The sequence below is a fragment of the Simochromis diagramma genome, unplaced genomic scaffold, assembly GCF_900408965.1.
Source record: "Simochromis diagramma unplaced genomic scaffold, fSimDia1.1 OVJJ01000596.1, whole genome shotgun sequence".
Lineage (NCBI taxonomy): Eukaryota > Metazoa > Chordata > Actinopteri > Cichliformes > Cichlidae > Simochromis > Simochromis diagramma.
This window is the reverse complement of record NW_024387245.1, coordinates 13,461,789-13,485,705: the sequence shown is the minus strand read 5'-3', so window position 1 is coordinate 13,485,705 and position 23,917 is coordinate 13,461,789. Positions and strand designations below refer to the sequence as shown.

At 41.1% G+C, this 23,917-nt stretch overlaps 2 protein-coding genes across 3 annotated transcripts in view; one reads left to right on the top strand and one right to left on the bottom strand.

The window, feature by feature from the left end:
- Nucleotides 1-10,203, top strand: part of LOC120747460 (programmed cell death 1 ligand 2-like) — a 25,911-nt gene extending 15,708 nt beyond the window's left edge. The window contains exon 11 of the transcript XR_005699128.1: nt 10,188-10,203. The gene's annotated coding sequence lies outside the window, so the exon portion shown is untranslated. The remainder of the gene's footprint in view (nt 1-10,187) is intronic.
- Nucleotides 6,926-23,917, bottom strand: part of mrrf (mitochondrial ribosome recycling factor) — a 25,688-nt gene continuing 8,696 nt past the window's right edge. For both annotated transcript variants that reach the window (XM_040053349.1, XM_040053348.1), the window contains exons 4-7: nt 18,028-18,146; nt 9,962-10,053; nt 8,492-8,651; nt 6,926-7,701 (exon numbers count right to left, since the gene is read on the bottom strand). In XM_040053349.1, the coding sequence (XP_039909283.1) occupies nt 7,624-7,701; nt 8,492-8,651; nt 9,962-10,053; nt 18,028-18,146 (449 nt within the window). In that variant the 3' untranslated portion in view covers nt 6,926-7,623. The remainder of the gene's footprint in view (nt 7,702-8,491; nt 8,652-9,961; nt 10,054-18,027; nt 18,147-23,917) is intronic.

The window sequence follows — 23,917 nt, the reverse complement described above, 5'->3', positions numbered from 1 at the left end:
CCTTCATGTGTGCCCCCCTCCCGCACTTCCTCCCTCAGTGTCAACCTCTCAGACCGACAAAGCTTCATCATTTGGTAATTAATATTCTAGGAAAGAGGGGAGCATCAGGAAACAATTATTCAATAATGTATGAATGTAAATGCACACTCCCTCCACACAAAAACACACACATATGCACAAGGGCATATACATCACTGTGATCGACTCTTCCTCTATTCCAAGATCAGATTACCTTCATACATTTAATACAACTGGAGTGAAAGCAATGAATGTGCTGGCTTGCACACAAACGCTCAGAGATTCAGCTGAGATGGGTGTTCTTGTGCAAAAATCCAACGTGGAGCACCGCGGTTTTAGCTCTCGCAAGCTGATCGGCTTTGTTTGCAAACGTGCATCTTCGTTTATCACATTAAAGCACCAGAAAATAAAAAAAAGGTCAGTGTACTCCGAGGTCAGCACGGTGCGTTCACTCAGACTGAGTATTTTAAATATCAATGCAAACACTGTGAGGAGGTTATAGAATTAAAATCTCCTTTAAAAGTTTCTCGTGACAATATATTACATGCATGCAGCTCATGAAAGGAATTGATATGAAACACCCCCACGACAGCACATAGCAGCAAGTTATGGGAACGCACAATACACTACTACAGCTTATGCAAGGTTCTGGACAGCAGGGAAGACCAAAGAGCAGAGACAAAAAATGTACTGAAAACAAATAATTTAGAAATAGTCTTGAAGTGGTTTGACGCTGCATTTTATCACAAAAACATATCTCTTTTAAATAGTAGATTCAGTAAAAGATGAGCTGAACAGTGAAAGGGGTCAACCAGGACACCAGAGCTCAAGTATCAAATTTCTTGGCAGTTAAATTGGCACTGTGGGTTCAGTCTCATTGCAAATAGGTCACAGGTTTGATCGAGATGTCAGATTTTAAGCCCCGGACGGTTAACCTAAATGTACAAGGTCACTTGAGGGATTATTTTTTGCTTAGATTACAGTAGTGGACAGTGACAGGAACGATGGAGCCACGTGTGAGTACCCCTCTTTGATGTGCCAAAAAGCTTAAAAAAAAAAAAAAAGAAAGAAAAGAAAGAAATGAAGATGCCACTGGGGTTGTTGAGGTCCATTCTGAATCCTCACTGGAGTCTGGTCACACAACTCCAGTTAATATCCACACACCCAGTCTGTTTGGTAATTGGGATCAGATGAGTGGCAGCAAAAGCGAAGCGACCAGGGTTCCTCCAGGACCCGCGGTAACCTGGAAGCATTTATTTTATGGAAAAGATGTTTAGTTAAAGTGCAGCGCAGCAGCCTACAGCCCGGCCCCTCTAATGACCCTCCAGCTCTCTTGCCCAGGCCTGGAGACAGAGCCCTGTGATGGATATGACTGGCGAAACAGGCGCGCACACACACACACGCACACATATGCTTCCAACACTGCGCTATGTGATGGATATGACTGGTGAAAGCTCTGAACACTGCTTCCTGAGTCCTTCACTTCCTTCCTCGCAGGCCTCGGTCAGCCAAGCTGAGCCAGGTTTCACTAGACTAGGGCTGGATTGAGTTGCAGATTAACAGGCTTCCTGTCCAGTCCGTTGGCTGCGTTCATCTGCTTTCCTACAGGTCACTTTTATTGATGACCGAGCAGTGACGTTATTGAGGATGAATGGGTCTCTTCAGGATGGATGAAATGCTGGAGACTGGCCGGGAGTGTGGAGAAAACAGTGTTACCAGCATCAACACTTACACTTTTCCTTTTATCAGCTATTGTCCCTTATCATGAGGATTTACAGAGTACAAACTGGGTTACATTTAGGTCATCGGTAAAATAAAGGCTAAATGTTTTGCAGTTCATTGCAACAGGATTTATCACTTCTTAAAAATGTCTTAAAGGTGCTGAAAAAATGATAAAATGTAACTTAATGGTCTTAATGACAGATGACCTACTAAAATAGAGCCTTTTCCAAAGGATATTTTACCTGCTGTGGATATAGTACAATATATACAATATAATATTGTTGTACCACAGGTGGCTCTATTAATCTTTAGATTTGAAAATGGAAGAAAAAAAAGAGGAAAAAATTATTTGTTATAACAACATTGCTCAAAAAGAATTTTTTTTCATGCTTTCTATTAAATAAACTGATATCTAGAAACCAAGTCCATTGCCATTCCCTCCACCATCTCATCACTCCAAGCCTCCAGCACCACCCACCCCACACCTCTCATCCTCTCTCCTTCCCTCTCCCTCTCTCCTGCTGGCAGCCGTTGATTACTCTCGTCTCCTGGGGGAAGGCTTAAACTCCTCAGAGATAGTAATATCGAGGGCACTACTGGCTAGTCACTTCAGATCAGGGCGGGGGGAGGAAATGGCGACGGACATAAAGCTAAATATATAATTCCTCCCATGCCGGTAATCACGATGTCCAGACGATTTGAAATGACAGTTTAACCACTTTAGACTGAGGCACGCTTTGTTCAGATTTGAGAACCGGGAGGTGTGTGTGCGCGCAAGTGTGTGTGTGCTGGAACGTCTGGTTGGTCCCTGTGATGGTTGGGGAGCCTCTTCGCGGGTGTAGTAGCTATCCAAAGAGGCCCCGTGTGGTCCTCTCTAAACGCACCGAGGGGGTGGGGCGGCGGCCGCTCCATTGAGTTAAAATGGCTCGCAGACCAGACAGGAGCAATTCTGTGAATGACTGACGTGCCAACAGCTCCGGAAGGAAACACTCTCACTACCCAGTATTGGTTTACGTGATTATTAGGATATCCAGCTTCCTCCTAAAATGGTTGATCATTTCCCTGTTAGAGGCAGCAAGAGCGCCCACCTGGATTAAGCCTGAACGTGGTCCACATGCCACCAGGCGCAACCAGGCCTCACGCCACGCAGCCCACCAATTACACACATAAATATTAATAGGCTAATCTGCGCGGATTCTTTTCCTCAGAGCCTGTTAGTACATCCCTGAAAGGGTCAGAGACACTCTAATTCATTTAAATTTTAAGTTCAATTTGCATATGCAGAGATTTTTTTTTCTTCCAAACAGGCTCTCGTTTCCCCCATCATCACATCGCAAGAGGAGCCTGCATTTTGTATTCATACACTGATTGGATCCTTGATGAGATCTTCAGGGTGGCTTCTTACACACTGGTGCTCTTCACACTCCAGAGGAGATGAGAAGAGAGAGAGGGGAGAAGGAGGAGATGAGAGGTGTGTATGTGGGATCAATCCAATTCTGACTACGTTGAAGTGGTCCGCTCCGTCATCGCCCAACTCCACGTCCTCCTCGTCGGTTTCAGCTGCAGCAGGAGCGCCGCGGCTCGGGCTATAATCAGAGGCGGCACAGAAGGAAGAGAGCAGGCAGAGAGCCTCCATATAATATGGACTCCTGCTCCTTTTTCGAGACATACACGGGCTGCACAACATAACAGAATTCATATTACGCTATTGTCACCAGATTCCCTCAACGTGGATGAATAATGCAGGAGACAAATCTGCATGAAAGGTGAGAGAGAAAGAGCATCAGTGTGAGCGCAGGCGAGTCCACACCCAAGCATTTCACATGCACTTTTCAGTCACGCACGCTGGCTTAGTTTTACTTGCACTATATGTCCATGCCCAAATGCATTTTAATGCTTCAGGTCCATTTTCCTGTGATTAAATTAATTGTGTGTTTGGGCTACGAGTTCTGCCAAACGAGGGTGACCTAAAGCTCTGGGCCTGAACACTTCCTGTGCAGACAGAGAGAGGACGGAAGCTGCTGTTCTCGTGCTACGCTCAGACACCAGAATATATATGTTTTTAAAAACAACCTGAAAGTTTTCCCTGCCAGTGTTGCCAACTTAGCGACTTTGTCGCTATATTTAGCGAGTTTTCAGACCCCTTAGTGACTTTTCTTCTACAAAAAGTCGCTAAAAAAAGACGTGAAAGCGCGTATCGCTTTTACTCTCAACAAGCAGCGGGTGCTGTAACGCAGTCAGTTCTTCTTTTATTCTTATGCTGTTTTGTGGATCACAAGGTTTAAAACTACTTATAAACACACACACACAAAGTAACTCCACCAGAGTGCCTATTTCGGGTCACTTTTGCCGGTCCAAGCCCGGGTAAAGGAGCAGGGTTGGAATTGTGACATTAAAAAAAACAATAATTGCTAAAAGAAATTTAATTTGTAGTTCTAAATAAACTCTAAATGCATTTAGGACGTTTTTTACTCACTTTATGTCTCTTCCACAATGTTATTTCTCTCTCCAACAACATGGGTTACAATTAGATTAGCATGACCAATTATGCAAATTAGGCGATGACGTCATTTAGCGACTTCTAGCGACTTTTAGGACAACCAATAGCGATTTTCCTTACTGAGGAGTTGACAACACTGTTCCCTGCTAATAAACACTTTGAGCACTAAAATGCACTTTTAGTTAATTTACCATACAGCGTTTTTTCTTTAGCCTCTCTAGGTCTGATGGTACCTGTTCTTCAGGGGTGCTACTATCACAACTAATTGAGTGTCATAGAAAATAACAGCCAAGAATATTTGATAAATAGGCTGAACTTACTAAACCTAGTAAACACTTCACATGTATAAGCCAATGCTGAAGTCTTCACAGCAGCAAGGGTCTACACTTGGCAGCCATTTTGAAATGCTTTTGGGCACTTACCTAGGTAGTTAATTTGAAGCACTATCTTAATAAACATTGATTTCATTGGTCATATAGATGCTTTATATTCAGTCAAATATCACAAAGATGCTCAAAAACATTGAGCATTTTGAGACTCTAGTTTTTTCCCTCTTGCTAGTTAAACTTATACCAGCATTTCTGCTGAAATTCTGTCAGAGTTCAGGGTTTTTTTTTTTAAATGTCGTCACTCAATCTTATATACTGTATGTGTAAATACATGAAACTGTTAGTTAGACATAGTGAATAACTAATACAGAAGCTAACTAACATTAAAAAAAAGTTGTGATTATGCTAAAAGTATAACTAGCAGCTAAACTTTTAGCTAACAATATATTAAAACTAATTCAGTAAATATAGTGAATACCTGCTGAAATACATAGACACTGGCTAAGATTATATCTAATTTTTTTTAAAAGCAATTTAAATAGCAAAAAAAAGAAACATCAATAAAATTGTTAGCCTGCAGTACAAACCTTTCAACCTTTTACAACTTTCATTCTTTACAGAGGAAGCTAGTTTCCACCACTGAAAAAAAATAATTTTGCCATCTGTAAGTCAAAAACTCAACTTACATACCCACTAAAACTTAGATTGAAATAATACATCAAAAATTAAACTTTGCGTGGCAAAGGTTTGTTTGTTTGTTTTTTTAAATACAGAAACAATGCTTCCATTGGTTAAAGCAGTAAGCTAATACTTGTGGACAGCAGAGACGTTTAACAAACAGCACTCGAGAGACTTACAGTAGTATAGATCCAATTATCAGTTTGAATATGAGCAGCCTGGTTTTAGTCCATCAACAGGGCTGTTACGGTGCAACAGTTGCAAATAGCTTAGCACCTACAGGCTAACTGTATGTTAGCAAACTTCACATTTTCTACTTATATCAGTCATAAAGGTTGTTCATGGATTTTAACTCCTCTGCTGCAGAAATTATTCTTATTTCAGTTGGTTTTGGTCCTTGTTCTTGAAAACCTGGTTTTAATAGTCAACACTTTTAAAAAACCTTTTATTTCAGTAAAATGACATTTTTATAAAGGGCGTTGTGAGTAAAAGCAGTGATTTTTGGGTGTGTGTCTGGTTATCTTTTCCTCTGCACACCAGCCTGGGATAAAAGCCTCAGCTATCAAATCAAACGTTTACTGAACTAATTTAGACTTGTATATTTTTGTGAGGAATCGCCAAAGGACACACCAAAGACACAAAGACAAACCTCCGCCGCTCTCGCTCGCACACGAGCGCAGTCTCAAGCACATGCACGCACGTCAAAAGGCGGTGCTAGTAGTAGTAGTAAACATTTGAAAGGAACAGGGGTAATTCACTTGATAAATGTCAACCAAAATGAAGCTATCAGCTGAAAGCAATTTCCTTGTGCTTGCCTGTGTTCTGCGCCAGGAACTTGGGAGATTTTCACCCCTCCATCGATCATGAAGCCTCTGTTTTAGGCCAAGGTACACAATGCCCTCAAATTGCTGACATATGGACCTAGAATCACCACAAAAACCTGCCATTTCCACCCCACCCCTCCTCTGTCCCAACCCAGCCACTCCTCTGCTAAACTCTTGTTTATCCAGTGACTCTGGACTGTTTAGGCCATTAAAGAAAAGCCATTGAAGGAGACAGAGCAAATATAATAACATAAAAAAGTCACAACCTCTAACCAGAAACACAGCGTGGCTACCAAATACCAAAGAGAAATGTGGTTTGTTACGGTTTCTCAATTCATTTTTAATAAGTCTGAAGGCACTCTGATTAAAATGTAACTAGCTGATGCAAAATTGGAGCTCTGTGGTCTCCAATGAACTGTGTAGCTGTAGGACCAAGTGTGTGGGCAAACTTAAAATAAAACCTGTCTGACTTGTGGGCCGCCTGTGACCAGTAGCGGAAGAAGCAAAACAAATCACGATAAAGACGATGACACCGACCACATAATGGCTGTAAACAGCACATACATGAAAGCAGGGTTTGTGTGTGTGAGTGAGTGTCGCTGGGTTTCTCATTCAAACATATGTTGGTTTCAACAGCTATTGCGCTACAGTTCCTGAGTGCAGCTATTTCAAGGCAAAGGCCAAGTGCACAACATTAAAAGCCTTCTCCTAATGGACAATTGTGGTGCCAGGGCCTAGAGGTCTGTGCGCAGGAAAAGTCCATTATCACTCCAACTAATGGAGGAGGGAGCGACTTCAAACATAAAGTGGAGAAAATGAAAAGAAAACAAGAGAGAACAAGATGACGCACATGGTACAAAGCAGCGTTTCTTTAATGGACTCCATCAATAACGTTACGTTCCCAACTTTATTGTGTTTAAAAAAGAGAGTAGCCATATTATCAATCCTCAACATGGACAGAAATTAAAGGCCCCTTTTCCCCCCCTCAAGTGCATTTTTAACAGACTTGGAATCAATGTGAAACAAATGTTTGGCAGCATCTTAATGGCATCTGTTTGGTCGACTCCTACGTCTCTGGAACAAACTCGCTCTCGCTCTTGCCACCAAGACAAACCCGCAGCCAGTTTACATTGAGACGGGTGCGCTTGCTTTTATATAAACAGACAGGCCCTGTGGCAAAGGGTTTGATTAGGAGGAGGCCCACAAATCCCATTAAAAGTCCATTCGTTGCTTTCTCGCTGTTTGTTTGAAGACAGGAAGAGTAACAAGGGAGGAGGGAGGTGACGGGTAGTCTGTTGTCATTTTTGTACCAGTTTTTGTTTATGCAGATATCACGACGCAGCAAAAAAAAGAAAAAAAAAGAAAAAGAAGAAGGTGGTCTTACCCAGTGATGTGGGCAGGAACAAGAGCCCAAGATGTGGTTTGAACAAAAACTACCTCCCCAACATGATCCAGTCACTGTCTATTAACAAGATGAAAAAAAAAGAAGGATATGTTGCTGCTTTTCAGAGTGTCCTCTGTTTCACATTGACACAAATAACAAGTTCCACAGTCAGCCTAACAGCTCCTTGGTCTTGGCTGCAAGCTGCTTGTCGATGTCTGCTGCAATGTTGTCTGCCATCTGCTGAATCTGTGTAGGCAGAGAGAGGGGAGGAAAAAAACAAAAGTAATGAAAGTTAACGCTTCAGAGAGCAGAGGTCTAATAAGAGGTGGCGTGAAACAGCTCCAGAAAAGGATGAGGGTGAGCGGAGGTGAGCTCCATTTGGGTGGAGGCTAGTTTCTCATTTTGAATGTAGTTTTCAAATAAAGAAAATACGATCAATAGTTAAATTATCAGTGAAGTGGACTCACTACACTTTTCCTTATTTTCTGTAATATGTGCTCTTATAACAGTGCATGCTGATCAAGCTCAAAGAGAGCTGACATCCTATGGTCGACTCACCAGCTCCTGCTGGTCAAACCTTCTGTTTGCAAGGGGCAGCCAATCAGGCAAATGTTTCTTAAAGTGGGAGGAGCTAAAACTGCTTGAATTGGATAGAAGATGAACTGAGAGGCTTCACCATGTCCCCGTATAAAATAACTTTTTGTAACTTTGCGATGATAAAGTTATCATTTGTCATCAGCTGTATCCTTTCACAGTGTTCATGTTTTGATTGCAACAGCTGGTAAACTCTAACTAGGCACTTCAGTTTGGTGGGGGGGGGGTTTGGAGGGAAAACCTCAGAGCAACACATTTCTGATGAGTTTTTCAAATATATTTTCTTAGAGTTTTGTGCAGCACAACGAAAGTGACTTCTGGTCGTGCTGCATTCAGGGAAACATATCTGACAGAGGAAAAACTATTTGATCTTTTCCTCACCTCAAGCTATACTTTTTTTTTTTTTTTTTTTTTAAATCTCAGGGAATCCCTCTTCTCCTACCTGTTTTTCTACGAGTCGTATTGTGTCTTCTGAGTGTGCTTCCTTTGCTTTTTTGACCTGTGTGACAGCATTAGAGCGCACTCTCCTCAGTGAGTCTTTAGCCTTGTTGCCGAGCTGTTTGGCTACCTTGGCCAGGTTCTCCCTGTGCTCCCGAGTCACTCTGCAGGGAAACGGGAAAAATGTCAGAAATGAAGAGGCAAAACAAAAAAACGAGAGTACAAAAAAATATATAATTCAAAGTTACAGGGGAAAAAAAGGGAGATGGTCTAAATACTGAAATGAGACTTCTTGCTGCATGCCAGCAGCTTCGACATCACTTTTGGCGTATGCTGCCATCTGCAAGCACAAACCGCCTGTTATGCATCTGTATTTACCATGTTTATTTAAGACGAGATGAAGTCTAATACCAGCTCGGTTTGACCGCATTTAAGCACGAGCTAGGAAGTAATTACTGTGCTTTGTAGAGTACGGTAAAGAGGTTTTATTAAAAATATCCTGGAAACAACAACATTTCGGTAAGAGACACTAACAAGCAGTCACAACTTTGTGTGGCACGAGCAAATACACTCTGAAAAACAAAATAATGAAAACTAAGGTCCTCACTTGTGCAGATGGGGACGCTAAGTGCTTATAAAATGATAAAATGACGTCTGATCCTCTTAGCTCTGACTTGCAGCAACCACCAAACAATCTTCCTCAGACCTTAGAGCAGAGCCGAAACATCCGTCATCCTAACAACTTTGCATTCACTCTGCATTTGTTAATCACTTAGAAAGTCCTACTTCCCATTTCACTCTCCCTCTTTGTCCTTAATTGGCTTTTTTCCCCCTTGTTTTTTGCCTCAGGGACTATTTGCAAACAATCCAAGTGCGCCGTCTATTTACTGCAAACAATACGGCCTAATTACCGATTCCAGGGCCAATCAAGAAGCGCCTTCTCTTTGGAAATGCAAATGTAGGCTTGGAGCGTGCCGAGACTGATTGCAGGGGGAAAAGCAGTCTGACTCTCGTGTCCCTCCTCTGCCAGAATAACACCTGCTGCTCCATGCGCACACACACACTCATGATAATGCATGCACATAACCACAAGACAGCATTCATGCACCGAGACGCACATGCACGTGTGTATATGTAAAAAAACATACTTTATATACACAGGCAGAGCGGTTTAGTGAGTGAGTGACTGATCGTTTTGTGTCGGGTTGTTTGATTTGGCCGGGGGAAAGAGAAAGAGACTGACCCAACCCTCACGTCGTCACACCGGGGGTCTCTATACATCTACAGGCAAAAGTCAATAAACCTGTCAGTTTAGAGCACGGAGACGAGTGGAGGAGGAAAATAGAGGAATACCAAAAGAAAAATAAAGGTGAAAGAGAAAAAAAGAAGTGAAAGACGGAAAGTGCTAAAGGGAGCAAAAATGTTTTCTGGCCTCCGGCGTGTTTGTCTGCGAGTGCGTCAAAGAGAGACTCACTTGGGAACGGGCACCTTGATGATCGTCCCGTCCACCTCTGGGTTTAAGTTCATGCTGCTCTCTCTGAGGGCACGGGTGGCCGCTGCTGTAGCCTGGGGGCACATGCACGCACACACACACACACACACACACACACACACACACACACACACACACACACTGGAGTGAATAAAAAGCAAATCTACAAGTGCAGGTAGTGGCTTAGCTCCAGCTGGCAATCATTAAGGTGTGTGTGTGTGTGTGTGTATGTGGTGTGTGTGTGTGTGTGTCAGGGAAATCCCATGTAGTGTGGAATTGCCTCGGGCCACTGTCAACACTCGGCCCCGTGGGACAGGACTGAGAGGTTGCAGGGCAGGGTGGTGACTCCTGGTGACCCCACAGGAGAGTCTGCTTGTGGATGATACATCAACACACACACAAACTTTGTGAGTTTGTGCTCAGTTGTACTTGAAGGTTTTCTGGCAGAATCATTACCACATTATTGTTATTATTATTATTAATAAAAGTTATTTATACTTTGTTCGCCTGTGAATATGGGGGGTGTATTTATGCATTGTTGTTTTATTACAATGACAAACATGTATATATTTATTCACCTTAACAAACAGTAAATGCAAACATGTTTTACATATGTACATGACACAGACAGGAGCTATAAGATTATGAGTTACAGATGTGAAAGACTCATGAAGCATGAACTACACAAGTTATATTGAAGTATATGTAGAATGATTACTGTGTATAATTTTTTCCCCCTCTTCGGATACACAAAACAAACACTCCTCCCTTAACACTTGTTATCCTGTTGCCCTTTACGAGTCCTTACCAAGAAAATAGGAAGTGCTCAACTCTGCTCAGATCAGCAGGATGCTGTGTTTGTTGCAGGGCGCCCTCTGGTGGGAAAACTATGCAACATGAACACTCACAGCATGGTTGAAGGGTGTTTCTCTCATTTTTACTTTTATGAATGCAGATACTGATATCAGCCTGCAGCTATATCAGTCACAGTCTAGAAGTAAGACCCCACCAATGGATCGTTTTTTTTATAATAATACAACATCCAACTACTGTTAGCTGCATCTCTATGGTAACCGGTGAATCCTTAAACAACAGCTTGGGATCTGTCTTGAATTTATCAAGATTTATTAATTTCCCCCCAGACTGGAGCTGTCATCATTATAATGAATTAAGATTGGGGGAGATTAAAAGGAGAGCGCTGTGTGGACACTGGTTGAAGAGGCAGCAGTGCTGCATAGAGATAGAACAACAGGATCAGAGAAACTACTGGACCACAAACACACAACGCACAACAACAACAGTTACGTGAGAAGCTGGATTTTGGTCTTTTTCCCAGAACTAAGAAATACACTTAAAACTCAAAATGACATATTAAGACATGTTTACATGTGTAAAACTGAGACATTATCTACCAAGTGAAGCTTAAGTTAAGCAATGACTGCATAGGACCATAAAGCTACAGTTAAAAGAGTGCATAGACACAATGGAGAGGAACAAAGCCACACTCCTCAAGCTAGCGCAACAGCCTCATAACTCAGTTTGCAAAGCGAGCAAATGTGCAATGCATGTGGAGAAAAGAAAAAGAAAAAAGATTTCCTCCTCTTACTTCAGCCGTCACTAACCCATCCTGCTTTCTCAACAGCTCCTTCTGGCCTCATCCACTGGGGGAAAGAAATGGCAGCAACATTAAAGGAATTTATTTGTGTGCATTAAATTAATTCAAGGGGTTTCTTTTCTTTTGTTAAAGTCATTCGGGAAACAGGCCTCCAGTTGCACTCTTTCAGCGAGGGGTGATAGATTCATCCCATACCTATGTTTGATTGTTCTCAGCATCAAATTCATCACCATTTCCCCTCTCTGACGACCACTCCGGTGGTTACTAAAACCCGAGTGGAATTTCTCTGTGAAGGCTGGGCAGGTTCTGGTTAATATGTTGGAAAGGAAGAGAAATTACACTGAAGTTTCACATCAAACGCTCACGACTTGGTTCAAAGCAAATAGGCGAAGGGAGAGGAATGTGTGTGTGTTTAAAAAAAAAACATTTAATGCTTAAACATGGACACACACACACACCAAATTGCCTCCGGATCCGAGCGTAGTGGTTAGATGTTGTTCTCTGTATTGTCCCAGCCTGCTCTTAATGAATGAATGGAAAACAATGGCAGGGCCTCTGTAGTTCCTGGTAATGGATAGGCATCATTATAAGCCTGTTAGCTCAGAGTACTGACGACTCACCTCTGTGTGGTACATGGGTAACACGGGACATGACAGGGTAGCGTGCGTGTGGATGAGTGTGTCCGTCAGTGTGTGTGTGGTCTGTGGTTTCTAGAGTTTCTGGGAAGGAAAAAAAAGAGACTCCGGATTCAGGTGGAAAACTGACTTCACAGATTTGAGGTGTTGATAAATACTTGGATTTGCATGTTGTTTGTATGCTGTGGTTTCACCTGGAGAACAAATGAGGGAAACCACAGCCCTCAGGTGACTGGCTGTGGAAATAGAAGGTGCAGGAAGATATTTAAAAACAGGTTTTTGTTTGGCAAGTTGTACTGGAAAAAAAGAAAAGGAAAAGAAAAGCTCTTGGATGTCGTGTGCAAAGAAGCTTCTTTTAACTTTTTTTACTGAGACAGATTTTTATCGTTTGCCTTCACTGCCTCTTCTACTCATTTTATATATAGAAGAAAAGATGTAGGCTGTATCTGCTGTCGTCATAGCCAGTGTACAGTCACTTTACTTAGGACCTGCTAATGCCCCCAATTAAGGAATCTCTGTTTTACAGAGATGAGAGCAATGAATTATTCTGCCACAGTCACATTAACCTCCTAGGACCTGGCGTCCACATATGTGGACATCACATTTTGGGTTATTTAGACCAAAATCCTCAATTTTGCTCTACAAGGGCCTGATATCCACTTACGAGGACATTAAAATTGCCACTGTTCTATTGAAATTTTAAACGAATATCCTCATATGTGGCTCTTATTTTTCTTAGAAACAAAAATTTGGTAATTCTTTGTTTTTACATTCATCAGGTCCCAATCAGCCCAAATATCAAAGAGAAATTAAAAATGCATGCCGTGGAAGAGTTCGGATCTTAGGAGGTTAATGTTCAGGAACATTTCTGTAGCCAACATAGCACAACAGCAAGCTGTGCAGTTTGTCCACGCACTACATAACCAGACACTTTTAACCACAGACTGCATATAAAATATCTTTGGTGTTTTTGGGGCCGCAAGTGACCATATTTGAAAAGGTAGAGTGCTAATTTATAAGCTAATTATTATTAAAGCCTGATTATTACCCATTGTGGTTCAATCACACTTATTTACGGAGTAAAAATAGTATGGCGGCCTCTTCTAAACCTCCTAGGAAAACAATTAATGGTTGCCCGGTGATTGCAATGAGGTTTTTGCTGCTGCTGGAGACGGACTCCTAGTAGTTGGGGTGACCAACTGGTTACCCATGTTTTGAGGGTGTTGCTCATCCACCTGAGCAAGGACTGAGAGATTTATTAAGGTTTGCAAATAACTACAGACTGATCTGAGTCAGTCTGCAGCGGTGAGTGCAACTTGTCTGCCACAGGAAACTCGACTTAATATATTCTGGTTATATTCCTACATAGAAGCAAGGTTGCTGAGTTTCTTGTTGCAGTTAAATTGCTGTTCTAAAGCAAACGTGGCACGATCTGTGGAGGGATTTCTGAATGAGTATTATGCTGATGAGGTTGAATCTGAATGTAAATGCTAATATGAATTTCTATGTATACAGACAGCAACAAAATTTTCTACAAACAACAACAGATTTGTGATTTTCACTGATTGATCACAGTACTGTACACAGTCCTCACTGATTGATCACAATCCCTGTGTTATCAAACACAGATTACACATGACTGTCGACTGGCCCTGTCAGCAGACTGACTCCATCACTTGACTGTCCTCCGCTTTGAAGACAACAACTTACTGCGAGTCGTCGGAGGCCTGGTCCCCGTCTTCACAGGAAACATGACTGTGAGTTCATTGCTGTGACAGCGTACTACGGCTTCCCCCTTCGTGTGACTGTAGCATGAAAAAGCTGTGTAAAGTTCAGTGACTCACACTCTACTCGTCATGATTCAGCCCTGTTTAAATGAACACTCCGTCTGAGAATCTTCGGATTAGTCACACCTGTGTTTACTACTACTACTACTACTAATCTGTGTCAACACGGCTTCTGTGAAACACTGACAAGGACCGTTTTACGGCATTATAAGTGCTTTTACGTTTCATTCATAATGTCATTTAAGTATTTTTTGCCAATATAGTTGCATAACTGTGTTGTTGGCACATTTTTTGCATTAATTGTGGCTAAACGATAAAAGTTTAACCATTCTTAAGTTATCCTCCACGGTCATTTCTCAGCTTAAAGTACACTTTCTATTATAAGCAGCATCCATTAGTTCTGTCTCAACTGCCCTCGACCACAAAAAGTACAAAACATGGAGGTAGGCTGCGTACAAACAGGCAGTCCAAATATGCAATTGGAAGAATGCGGATCCTTCGCAGTCCACCCAGATTCACTGCACATTGGTTAATGAAGAGCATTTTTGGAAAAAAAATGACGGTGCAAGTGAACAGTACAGGAATACAGTTTTAAAAGTAAGTGCTGGGTTTTATCTCAGTCAAACATCCAACAGTTCAAAACGTTAAAATAATAAAGAATGTTAAAATGTTCAATTCAGCCAACTTATGTGACATGCAGCTCAGGTCCTGCATGCTTTTAAAGCCTTTACATTAAAACCAAAGAAGTATGTAGCTTCTGTGTGATGCTTGTGGTCACAGACAGACACCCGGTCCTAAAGAAGTCTATGGGAAAATGACCTTTAACCCTGACCTCTATAAACACTTTCCTGCTGAGATTATTCACTCACGCACCCATTTCAGGTGATATTTTAGTCATTCTAAGTAAGAAGGATTACCCAGGATACGCTCATTTACTAACCTCTGATTGACAAGTCATTAGCAATGAGCACTAGACCTGCGAGTCTTAACACCAATACTTGTGTCCTTCACACAAACAAAGTCAAGGAAAATTCCTAACAACAAAACAAATACAGTCTATTACAGATAACTGTAAAACTAGAAAACTAGCAGCACCATGACAGGATGTTAACACTTTTGGAGGGAGAAAAAAAAAAACAACCACAAAAAAAAACTTAAACAACCACCTGAAAGATGAAGATTGTTTAGAGGGGTCTTGTTTAGAGACACGGTGGAAGGGAAATGCTTGAGGGAGCAGCTCAGGAATACTGGAGCTCAACGAGTAGAAGGAGTCTCTCTGGGAGGCTCAATGTAAACCTTAAAAAGAGGAAAAAAAAGGAAAAAAAAGGAGACTTGGATGCCAAACTGTAGCACTCTGGAGAGTCTGACAAAGGAGATGGCAGAGAGAGAGAAAAACTGGAGAAGGAGATGAAGGCTGTGGAGGAACAAAATAAACTGTAGGAAGAAAGAAAGTGCTGGATGAGGAAAAGGAAAAAGTTAAGGTGGCAATCAAAAAACTGAAAGAGGAGGAAAAAAAGCAACTGAAGAAGGTAAAGAAAGACGTGACAGAAGCAAATAGGAAATATGACAAGAGAGAAAGAAAGATGAAAAGACGGAAGCAGAAAGGGGCCAAGAAAAGACTTAATGAAAAGCACAGGGAACCGTGGGAAGACAAGAAAGAATTGGAGGAAGTGCAAAAGGCAGTGCAAGAGTGGCTGAGAGAAGCAGAAAAAGAAAAATAAACTTGGTGAGGAAAAACAAGTTGTGGAGGACACAAAACAAGTATTAAAAGTAAGTGCAGAAGGAAACCGAGGGCAAAAAAAGTGAACTGGATACAGTCAAACAAGAAATGGAAGATACGAGAAAAAAAGGATAGGCAGTGATGGAAAGAAAGTGGAGGAGGTGAGGAAGAACCTGATGGAGACCAATATGGAGACTGAAGATTGGACCAGATGTGAGGAAAGACAGAAAAGGATGAGAGGAAGCAGCTGAAACACAAAAAATGCGGATAGGACGGTGGAGTAGACTCCTCTTCCTTGCCACTTTCTCCTCATTGCCTCCAAGCTCCCTCCGTCTCCTTCATCCTCATCTTCTCCCTCCATCAGCCTTCTACTTTACTGCCTCTTCCTCTCAGGTATGCACAGCGGTCCAGTGACTAACATTATGTTACATGTAGTTTTCCAGGTAAACTCCATCCCAGTAGAAAACAGTAGAATTATAAACCAGTATAAATAATAATCAAAAAAAAAAAAAAGAATCAAAAGAAAATAAATGCATTTTTATTAAAAATCATTGAAAGTTCATGCGTGTGTCGGTGTCTCTTAATAAACAGAATACAGTAATCAGACCTCAGCATGGCTGCTGGTTGCTGGGAAAACACTGGTGGTTATGATTCAAGAAGGACTAAAGCGGATTGTTTGTACGAGTTTCTGTTGTTCCCAACCTTCCACTATGAAAAAGACCAACTTATGACATTGTCTGATGATGTCACTGTGATGACTTAACTGAAAAAAAAAGGACTGTCGGGAAGTTTAGTTTTACTTTATTTTTACGATCTTAGACATAACTCCTGAGAATTGAGTCATTCTTTTTTCATAAGTGCCCGAATTTCAGAGCGGTGTTTTCCACAGGTTGATAATATGGTGGTTGTGGGTGGCGTGGGCAGAGTTTCTCTAAACACCTCATAGGCATTCAGAGTGACTGAAATGGGCCTTTAGAACAAACTATTACCAGAATCAGCCCATCCTTACTTTTCACTCCACCTCTCTCAGGTCTGTTTGAGAGTTCAGACCTGGTATAAGGGCTTAAACTCAGACTAAGAGCTAGCTATTTAGTTTAAGAATCACCCTCAAATAAAGCAAACCGTTTAAAGAAGTGAAATCATTTATTTCTTGTTGTGTGCTTCCAGATTATACCAACACCGCTGGGCTTGGTTTTTTAGTTTTTCCTCCACATAAATGACATTTTGGCATCCATCCAAAGGGGCCAAATGGAAAACAAATACATGTTAATTTGGGTTTATTTACACAGGCAAAATAGTCAATTTTATTAATGAAATAGTCCTAAACAGTAAGAAATTGCACACATTTCTGTGTCTCTGTAGTGAAACCGGTGACCGTGCTTTATTGCTGTGCACAGCCAATCCCCCAAAGGCCCATAATGAGCCAGGAAAACCCTGGTTATGCATATTTCCGTATTGTATCCTGTCTGCTGCACTTTTCCTCATTCATACATATGTGGAGATATTTTCATTTGCAACATTTTCAGATCATTTTTTTCTTGTTTGTCATTTGCAAGAATAAAGGACTGTGCACATATTTTCGTTCAATATTTAATGAGATCAAAGAAAATGTAGCAGACAGCAGAAAGCTGAGCATATCGGTCATTAGCGTCTCTGGATATATGACTGTATAGTGACACATGCAAGCACATTCAGCTTTTCCAGACCACCAGAAAGTCTGGCCATCAAAAAACGTGAAAATCTACAAAGCAAAGGAGGCAGCGAAAAGAAGCAAAAAAAGAAAAATAATCCATTCCTTCCTAACCTGGGGGTAAAATGAGGTCATTTCCTATTCTGTGACAACTCACACTAAGACATATCCGCGCTGCAGTACACACATACAGACTTTTGTTGCCATCTTTCACCCCAGAACAAAGGGCTCCCTGAGTGATCAATCAATTAGCATCTGAGACACAGCATAGTGAGAGAGAGAGGTAGGTCAGGTTTCATTTACAGAGTGATGTGAGATTCGAGTTCTGGTCTGGCTTACTTTTCCTTCTGTGAGGAGGACCATCTATCTGTCTGTGCGTCTGATTATTTTTACAAAGCTTAGTTACTGCGCGCTTGTCCATATGAGACAAACTGATACCGGTAGGAAGAAATCATAGCTGTGTGTGCTCTGTTTGACTGTGTGTGTGTGTGTGTGTGTGTGTGTGTGTGTGTGTGTGTGTGTGTGTGTGTGTGTGTGTGTGTGTGTGTGTGTGTGTGTGTGTGTGTGAGTGAGTGAGTGAGTGAGAGAGAGATCGTCTTACTTCAGGGAAGCTGCTCATGTTGACCATAATGAGCTGAGGTGACTTCATGGAGATCTGGCCCAGCTGCTTGAGAGGGAACTTCCCATCTTGAGTCGTCACCACAATGTGATCCAGAGCTCCTAAACAAATACAGGTCAATGCCAGTGTTTACTTTCTTCATTTATTTACCTTCATGGACAGTTTAGGCATCATTGTTCTCACTGTGTGCACTGTAGCATCCCGATTTTTCCTTTGTATTCGTATCACAGGACTAACCGTTCTACTGTAAGGCAGATTTAACTTATACATTTAATGTACTTTAATTCTTTTTCTCTTACTGTTGTTTTTAATTATGAAATCCATCTTTCAGCAAGATATGATATGCATTGACCCCAGAATTATAATTATAGATTCATTCTCATTTTCTTTACATTTTTCTTTGAAGGAGCCAGACTTTTTTTTTTTTTTTAAGTAGTAGTTCTCCAGGCACTCTGAAGGTCTTTCAGAGTGTCTCTTTGGACATTGGCTGTTTTTTTCAATTTTTGAAGACCATAGAATCAATTTTAAAAAGTATTTTAAGGCATTTTGTTACTAGCAGAAACACATAATTTGTATAGCCAAATGTAACACAGTTTGATGGGAATGAAATAATAGTTTAGCACCAACAAAGTAATTCCCAAAGAGCTCTTTGCGAAAAACTTGGCAAATCATGGTTAGGAGAGAGGTACAACAGTCAGCATCCACAGCCATCTTTAAAACACGGTGGAGGCTCGGTCACAGTGTGGGGACGCATTTAAGTGAGTTGTGTTGGCAAAATCGTCTCAAAATAGCTCCAGCAGCACCTGGAAAGTATCCGATTGCCAGTGGTTCATTTTTCAGCAATGCCAATGATCCCAAACACGCTGTTAATGCAGTAAAAGCATACCTGGATAGAAAAATATACAACTGAATATTGGTCGTGGACTGGCCTCCCCAATGCCTGGACCTCAACAGTGCGGGATCATTTTGATACAGAACAAAAGGCAGCCAACATTCAAAGATGAGCTTTGAATTAAACTCAAATGAAATGCCTTAAATGTTGTATTTCCATGTATATTTCAACATGTTTGAGTGAATAACTGCACCCGTTTCCCCATTTTTATAGTAAAATATAAAGAAACGGAGGCTGGCTCAAGACTTTTGCACAGCACATGTTTTAATAACTCATTTCTGCGCACACATGCATTCATATTCACATGCATCCTTATGGCTGTCCTCTTTTCAAAACAGTAACCTAATTATCGCCTCTCTGTGACGCATTTAGAGGAAACCTGTAAATTGTAGCTTTCAGGTGAAAGCAAATCAAAAAAAAAGAAAAAAAAGCAGCAGTTACCACCACGAAACAGCCCAGTTGATTACTAACAGAACAGTAACTGTATTTCTGGTTAAAGCCAGGTTAATCATTCATTCTTGCTTCACAGATGGAGGGAAATCTATTTTTAATCACTTCATAAATCAGAAAATACTTTCAAGAGCCATAAAAAAAAAATCAAGTCTTTTGCAAACAAAGTAAAATTTGTCTCTTAAAGATATATTATCAAATGGTTCCTGTAAAAACCTTCAAAATATAAACAAAGAGGAAAATAAGAGTTTGTTAGCGCTCCTAAATTGGAAGATTTCAAGCTATGAGTATGAAAAAAGATCTCTTTTTGATTGTGTCGTCTAAAATCCTGTACTGTAACATTCAATTTGTCAATTTTAAACCAACATTTGTATTGCAGTGATTTGCACATTTGCTTAACAAGTGAATGATTCCCAGTCTGATCCATGGAGGAGGCAAACAAGGCCTTTGGGCTTGTCTCAGGAGATAAAAGAAAATCTACCAAATCAAACATGCGGAGCGATGCTACGGCGACTACTTACGAGTAACAAAGCAGCTGCAAGTAGCTTTATATCACTTTAAAAATCAATCAGAGGCTTTTTTTCATTACAACCTTTCTGAAAATATATGTATGATAATACAGATGGAGTATTTTATCATTAGATATTAACTACTCTGGAAGAACGACCAACAGACCAGTTTTGGTCCCAAATGTGTATTTTGGAGCTTAAGCTATGGAAGCAAAATAGCTCAAATTGAAAAATAAAAATGGTCTGACTATAGAGTTTCACCCTGTGTGTTAACACCAGCACTGGCACATAGTTAATAAGATGTTGCTATGGTGTAATGGAATAGATGTGGGGAAAAATCATTTAGTCCTTTGGACAGATTAACAGATAGACAGAGGAACGTGCAATAGCACAGTAAAAAAATATTAATTTTGAGACCACTGTCAGACTCTTAAAAGTTTCCATGATCTATTGTCTCCCCTCTTTGTCAACACTGAACGAAACTAATGCATGTTTGCCAACACAAGCTGACTTCTGTCCCTCCCTCCCTCTCTGCATCCACCCACTCCTCTCCATCCTCCATCTGGCTAACCTCAGACGCGCTTGTTTCCTTCTTCTCCACCTCTGCCTTACATCACTCCCTCCCGGCTCACCCGGTGGGGGGCTGCGCTAGTGGTGTGTGATTGTGGAAATGTGAGGTGAACCGAAGGTGAGCCAGTGGTGTAGTTTTCTCTAAAAGATCAATTTATCATATGATTTCAAGGGTTAAAAGAGAGAGACATATCCAATCAAAAAATAAGATACAGCTGCAATGAATTAAAAATAAAAGGTTGGTATGATGTGATAACACGGATATCAGCTGACACGCTGCCTACTTTGCTGCCAATTATACCGTCTCCCTTTTTTACTTTGTCCCTCTGTGTACATGCAGACAGCTCATGCCCATATCTCTGCCTGTCTGACTTTGTTACCTGCACCTTCACAACGAGCACCAGCACATCTGCAAGTACTTTAAGCAGGCAGGCCGGCAGACAGTCGGTCATTGCTACAAAGATGGATGGTGAGAGGGGGTGGCAACTGGTTGAGATATCGGATGAAATTTGGCTAAAATGCTCTTTATTTTTTAAACACGTTGAGTTTTTAACGATACCAAAAACAGATTTTAAGCTGTATGCTGCGTCTGGGTGTTGGTGTAATCAGGATACGTACCACATTAATTTGCACTTTTTCCCTCCTTTGCGTCTTGTCAGGCCAAATTCTTTTAAAAAGGTGCTGTAAAAATTTATATCAGTTCCCATCTCCTTCGCCTATCTCAGCGAGTGTTTGTCTGAACCGTTGCAAACTTGCTGGCTGTAATGTCGTTCACCCGAGTAAGCCCAGTGCTCAGTTTGAGGTTGTTTGGATGAGCAGTTCTCGCCTTTTGGTAGTTCTCCCTTTCCTGGAGTGACTGCTGCCTGCTCCAGTCAGTTTTTTGAGGAAAGAGGTACTGTGCAAAAGTCTTGAGCCACCTCTCATGGCTTTATATTTTGCTTCCAAGAAGCCAGACTTTATTGTAATTCTTATAAAAGTGATCTTGATCAATAGTTCTCATTTTCTTTGAACAATGACTCATTTTCAGTCCAGTCTTTGTACCCCATTTTTTTGTAATTATTTAAGTCACTTAACACTTTCCTATGAATCGTTCAAGGATGAACGCCCAACCTAACAAAAAAACCAATTTTAAATGCACTTTTTTGCTGAAATGAAATTTGCACCAATTTATATTTTTGCACCAACGAGGTGATTACCAAAGAGCTGTGCAGTGTATGCCAAATTACAGTAGAACAGGAACGAATCCATTCTTAGCAACAGTTCTTAATGGGATGCAAATCCAAGTGGAATTTTTTTAAATTATCATCAGTATGTATGAAGGAGATCAAGACTAGGCTGCAACAGTGAGTGTTTACAGGCATCTTTTACATAGCTTTTACTTAGCGTTTATTTATTTTTTATGCTTATTTATTCTATCCTGTTATTCTATTATTAATTTAGGATTTACCTAATATTTTTTGATTTTATTCTTATTCATTTTTTAATCTTCTTACTCTATTTATATTTATATTTATATTGTATCCTGTTCTTATTTATCTTATTTATTTTATCATTTTACCCTGTATATATCGTATTGCGTCATATCTCCAGTGTTTCCTCGGAGGGCGCTCTCTGCACCGGGGCTGTTATTGACCGTGGCTGCTGGTCTCTGGGGTCCTCTCAGCCTGGTTGGGGGGCTCCTTGGCCTCCCTCCTGCTGTGTGCCCAGCCCGGAGGCTGCGGTCTGTGACCGGCTCCCGGTGCAGACGGCTCTCTGTTATAATGTTTCCTCACTTGGCTCATGCGAGCCCAGCCCAATTTTTACTCTTTAAGTGTGCGCGTGTGTGTATGTGTGTGTGGGTGGGGGTGGGGGGATATATGTGTATTGAGAGTGTGGGGAGTGAGTTGGAGGGTGGGGTGGGCTGCTTTTAACTATGTAAAGCACTTTGTGCTACATTTTTTCTGTATGAAAAGTGCTTTATAAATAAAGATTGATTGATTGATTGATCTATAAAATACAGTGGAGTCTCTGTCATCTTCTGATTGACAGTGGTTCATTTTTCACCATAACGATGATTCCAAGCATGCTTTCACTGCAGTAAAAGCACATGTGCACAGAAAACACACTGGAGCAATGTCAGTCATGGATTGCCTCCCCAGAGCTCAGACCTCAATATTACTGAAGCAGCTTGGGGTCGCATTGACAAAGAACAGAATAAAAGGCAGCCAACAACCAAAGAAGAGCTCTGAATGTCCTACAAGTAGCCTGGAGAACTATTCCTGAGGACTACATAAAGACATTCTTAGAAAGTGTGACTAAGAGAGTTCAGGCTGTGTTGAAGCATAAAGATGATTACATCAAATACTGACTTTCAAACTTGTACAAACTGACTTTGGATTTGCAAGTCTCCAATTTTCCTAGCAAAATAAAACGAGGGGCGACTTAAAACTTCTGAACAATAGTGTAAATGGTTTTTGTTTCACATAACAGCAAAGCTGTGGAGTAATAATACTGCATCTGTGTGTGCTGAACGGTGTTCTCGTTTACACGTGAAAAGCTTTACTTCTGCTCCGATTGTTGAGGACAAAATGTTGCACTGATTTGAATCCAGTGAAAGGCAGCACTATGATTTTGTGTAAGTGCTCTGACCTGTGCCCGGTTGTGTCTGATTATAAGTGTCCTTGTTAGAAGAAATTTACAAATATAGGTGCTGTCGAGAAATGCCAACAGCACAAAAAGGGCGATTACCAACATAACCATTTTCTGACGCGCTACAAACGCTAAATATGTTGGATTAGTGCATTTTTTTTGCGCTGTCCTAAATCATACATCGGCTTCTTAGTCATGAAAACTTTGAGACCTCCAGTCCAACCCTAAACTAAACTCTGGGGTTTTCCTGCATATAAAATTCTGTTCTATTGGCCTTCTTCCCAAAGAAAATCACCAGGGCTGTGATAAATTAATACTTCAGGCGTTTCTTTTTAAAGTGGTTTTATTTTATTTACTCCAGGATAAATATGCTTTTCTTTATCAAATGGCCAGGGGTAAAAGGAAAATGCATATAGCTCTGTTAAGTAAGACTCATTACCGTATGTGGACTGATGTGCTTATGTGTGTAGTCTCAGCACAGAGCCGCGTTTTCAGCCAGGAAAAACTCGGTAAACCTAATTCTAAAGTTTCCCTAAAACCAAGTCTTCACCCTCAAACAGGCTTTTGAAGGAGTGTGAAAAAAAGGAGGCAGGCCAAAACACTCTTTTACAAAAACCTGTAAAAATTTCATAAATCTGACGTCCAAAACCAGTTCTCACAAAGACAGCTGGACATGTTTTTATTCAGTTTAATTTCTGCAGATCCACGCTCCGAACCAGCTCAATCACACACACACACACGCATCCAATGAGTGCATCCTCATAGCCGTGCTCTTTCCAAAACGGTAATTTAATGATTTCCTACATGTGATGTGAGCAGCGGG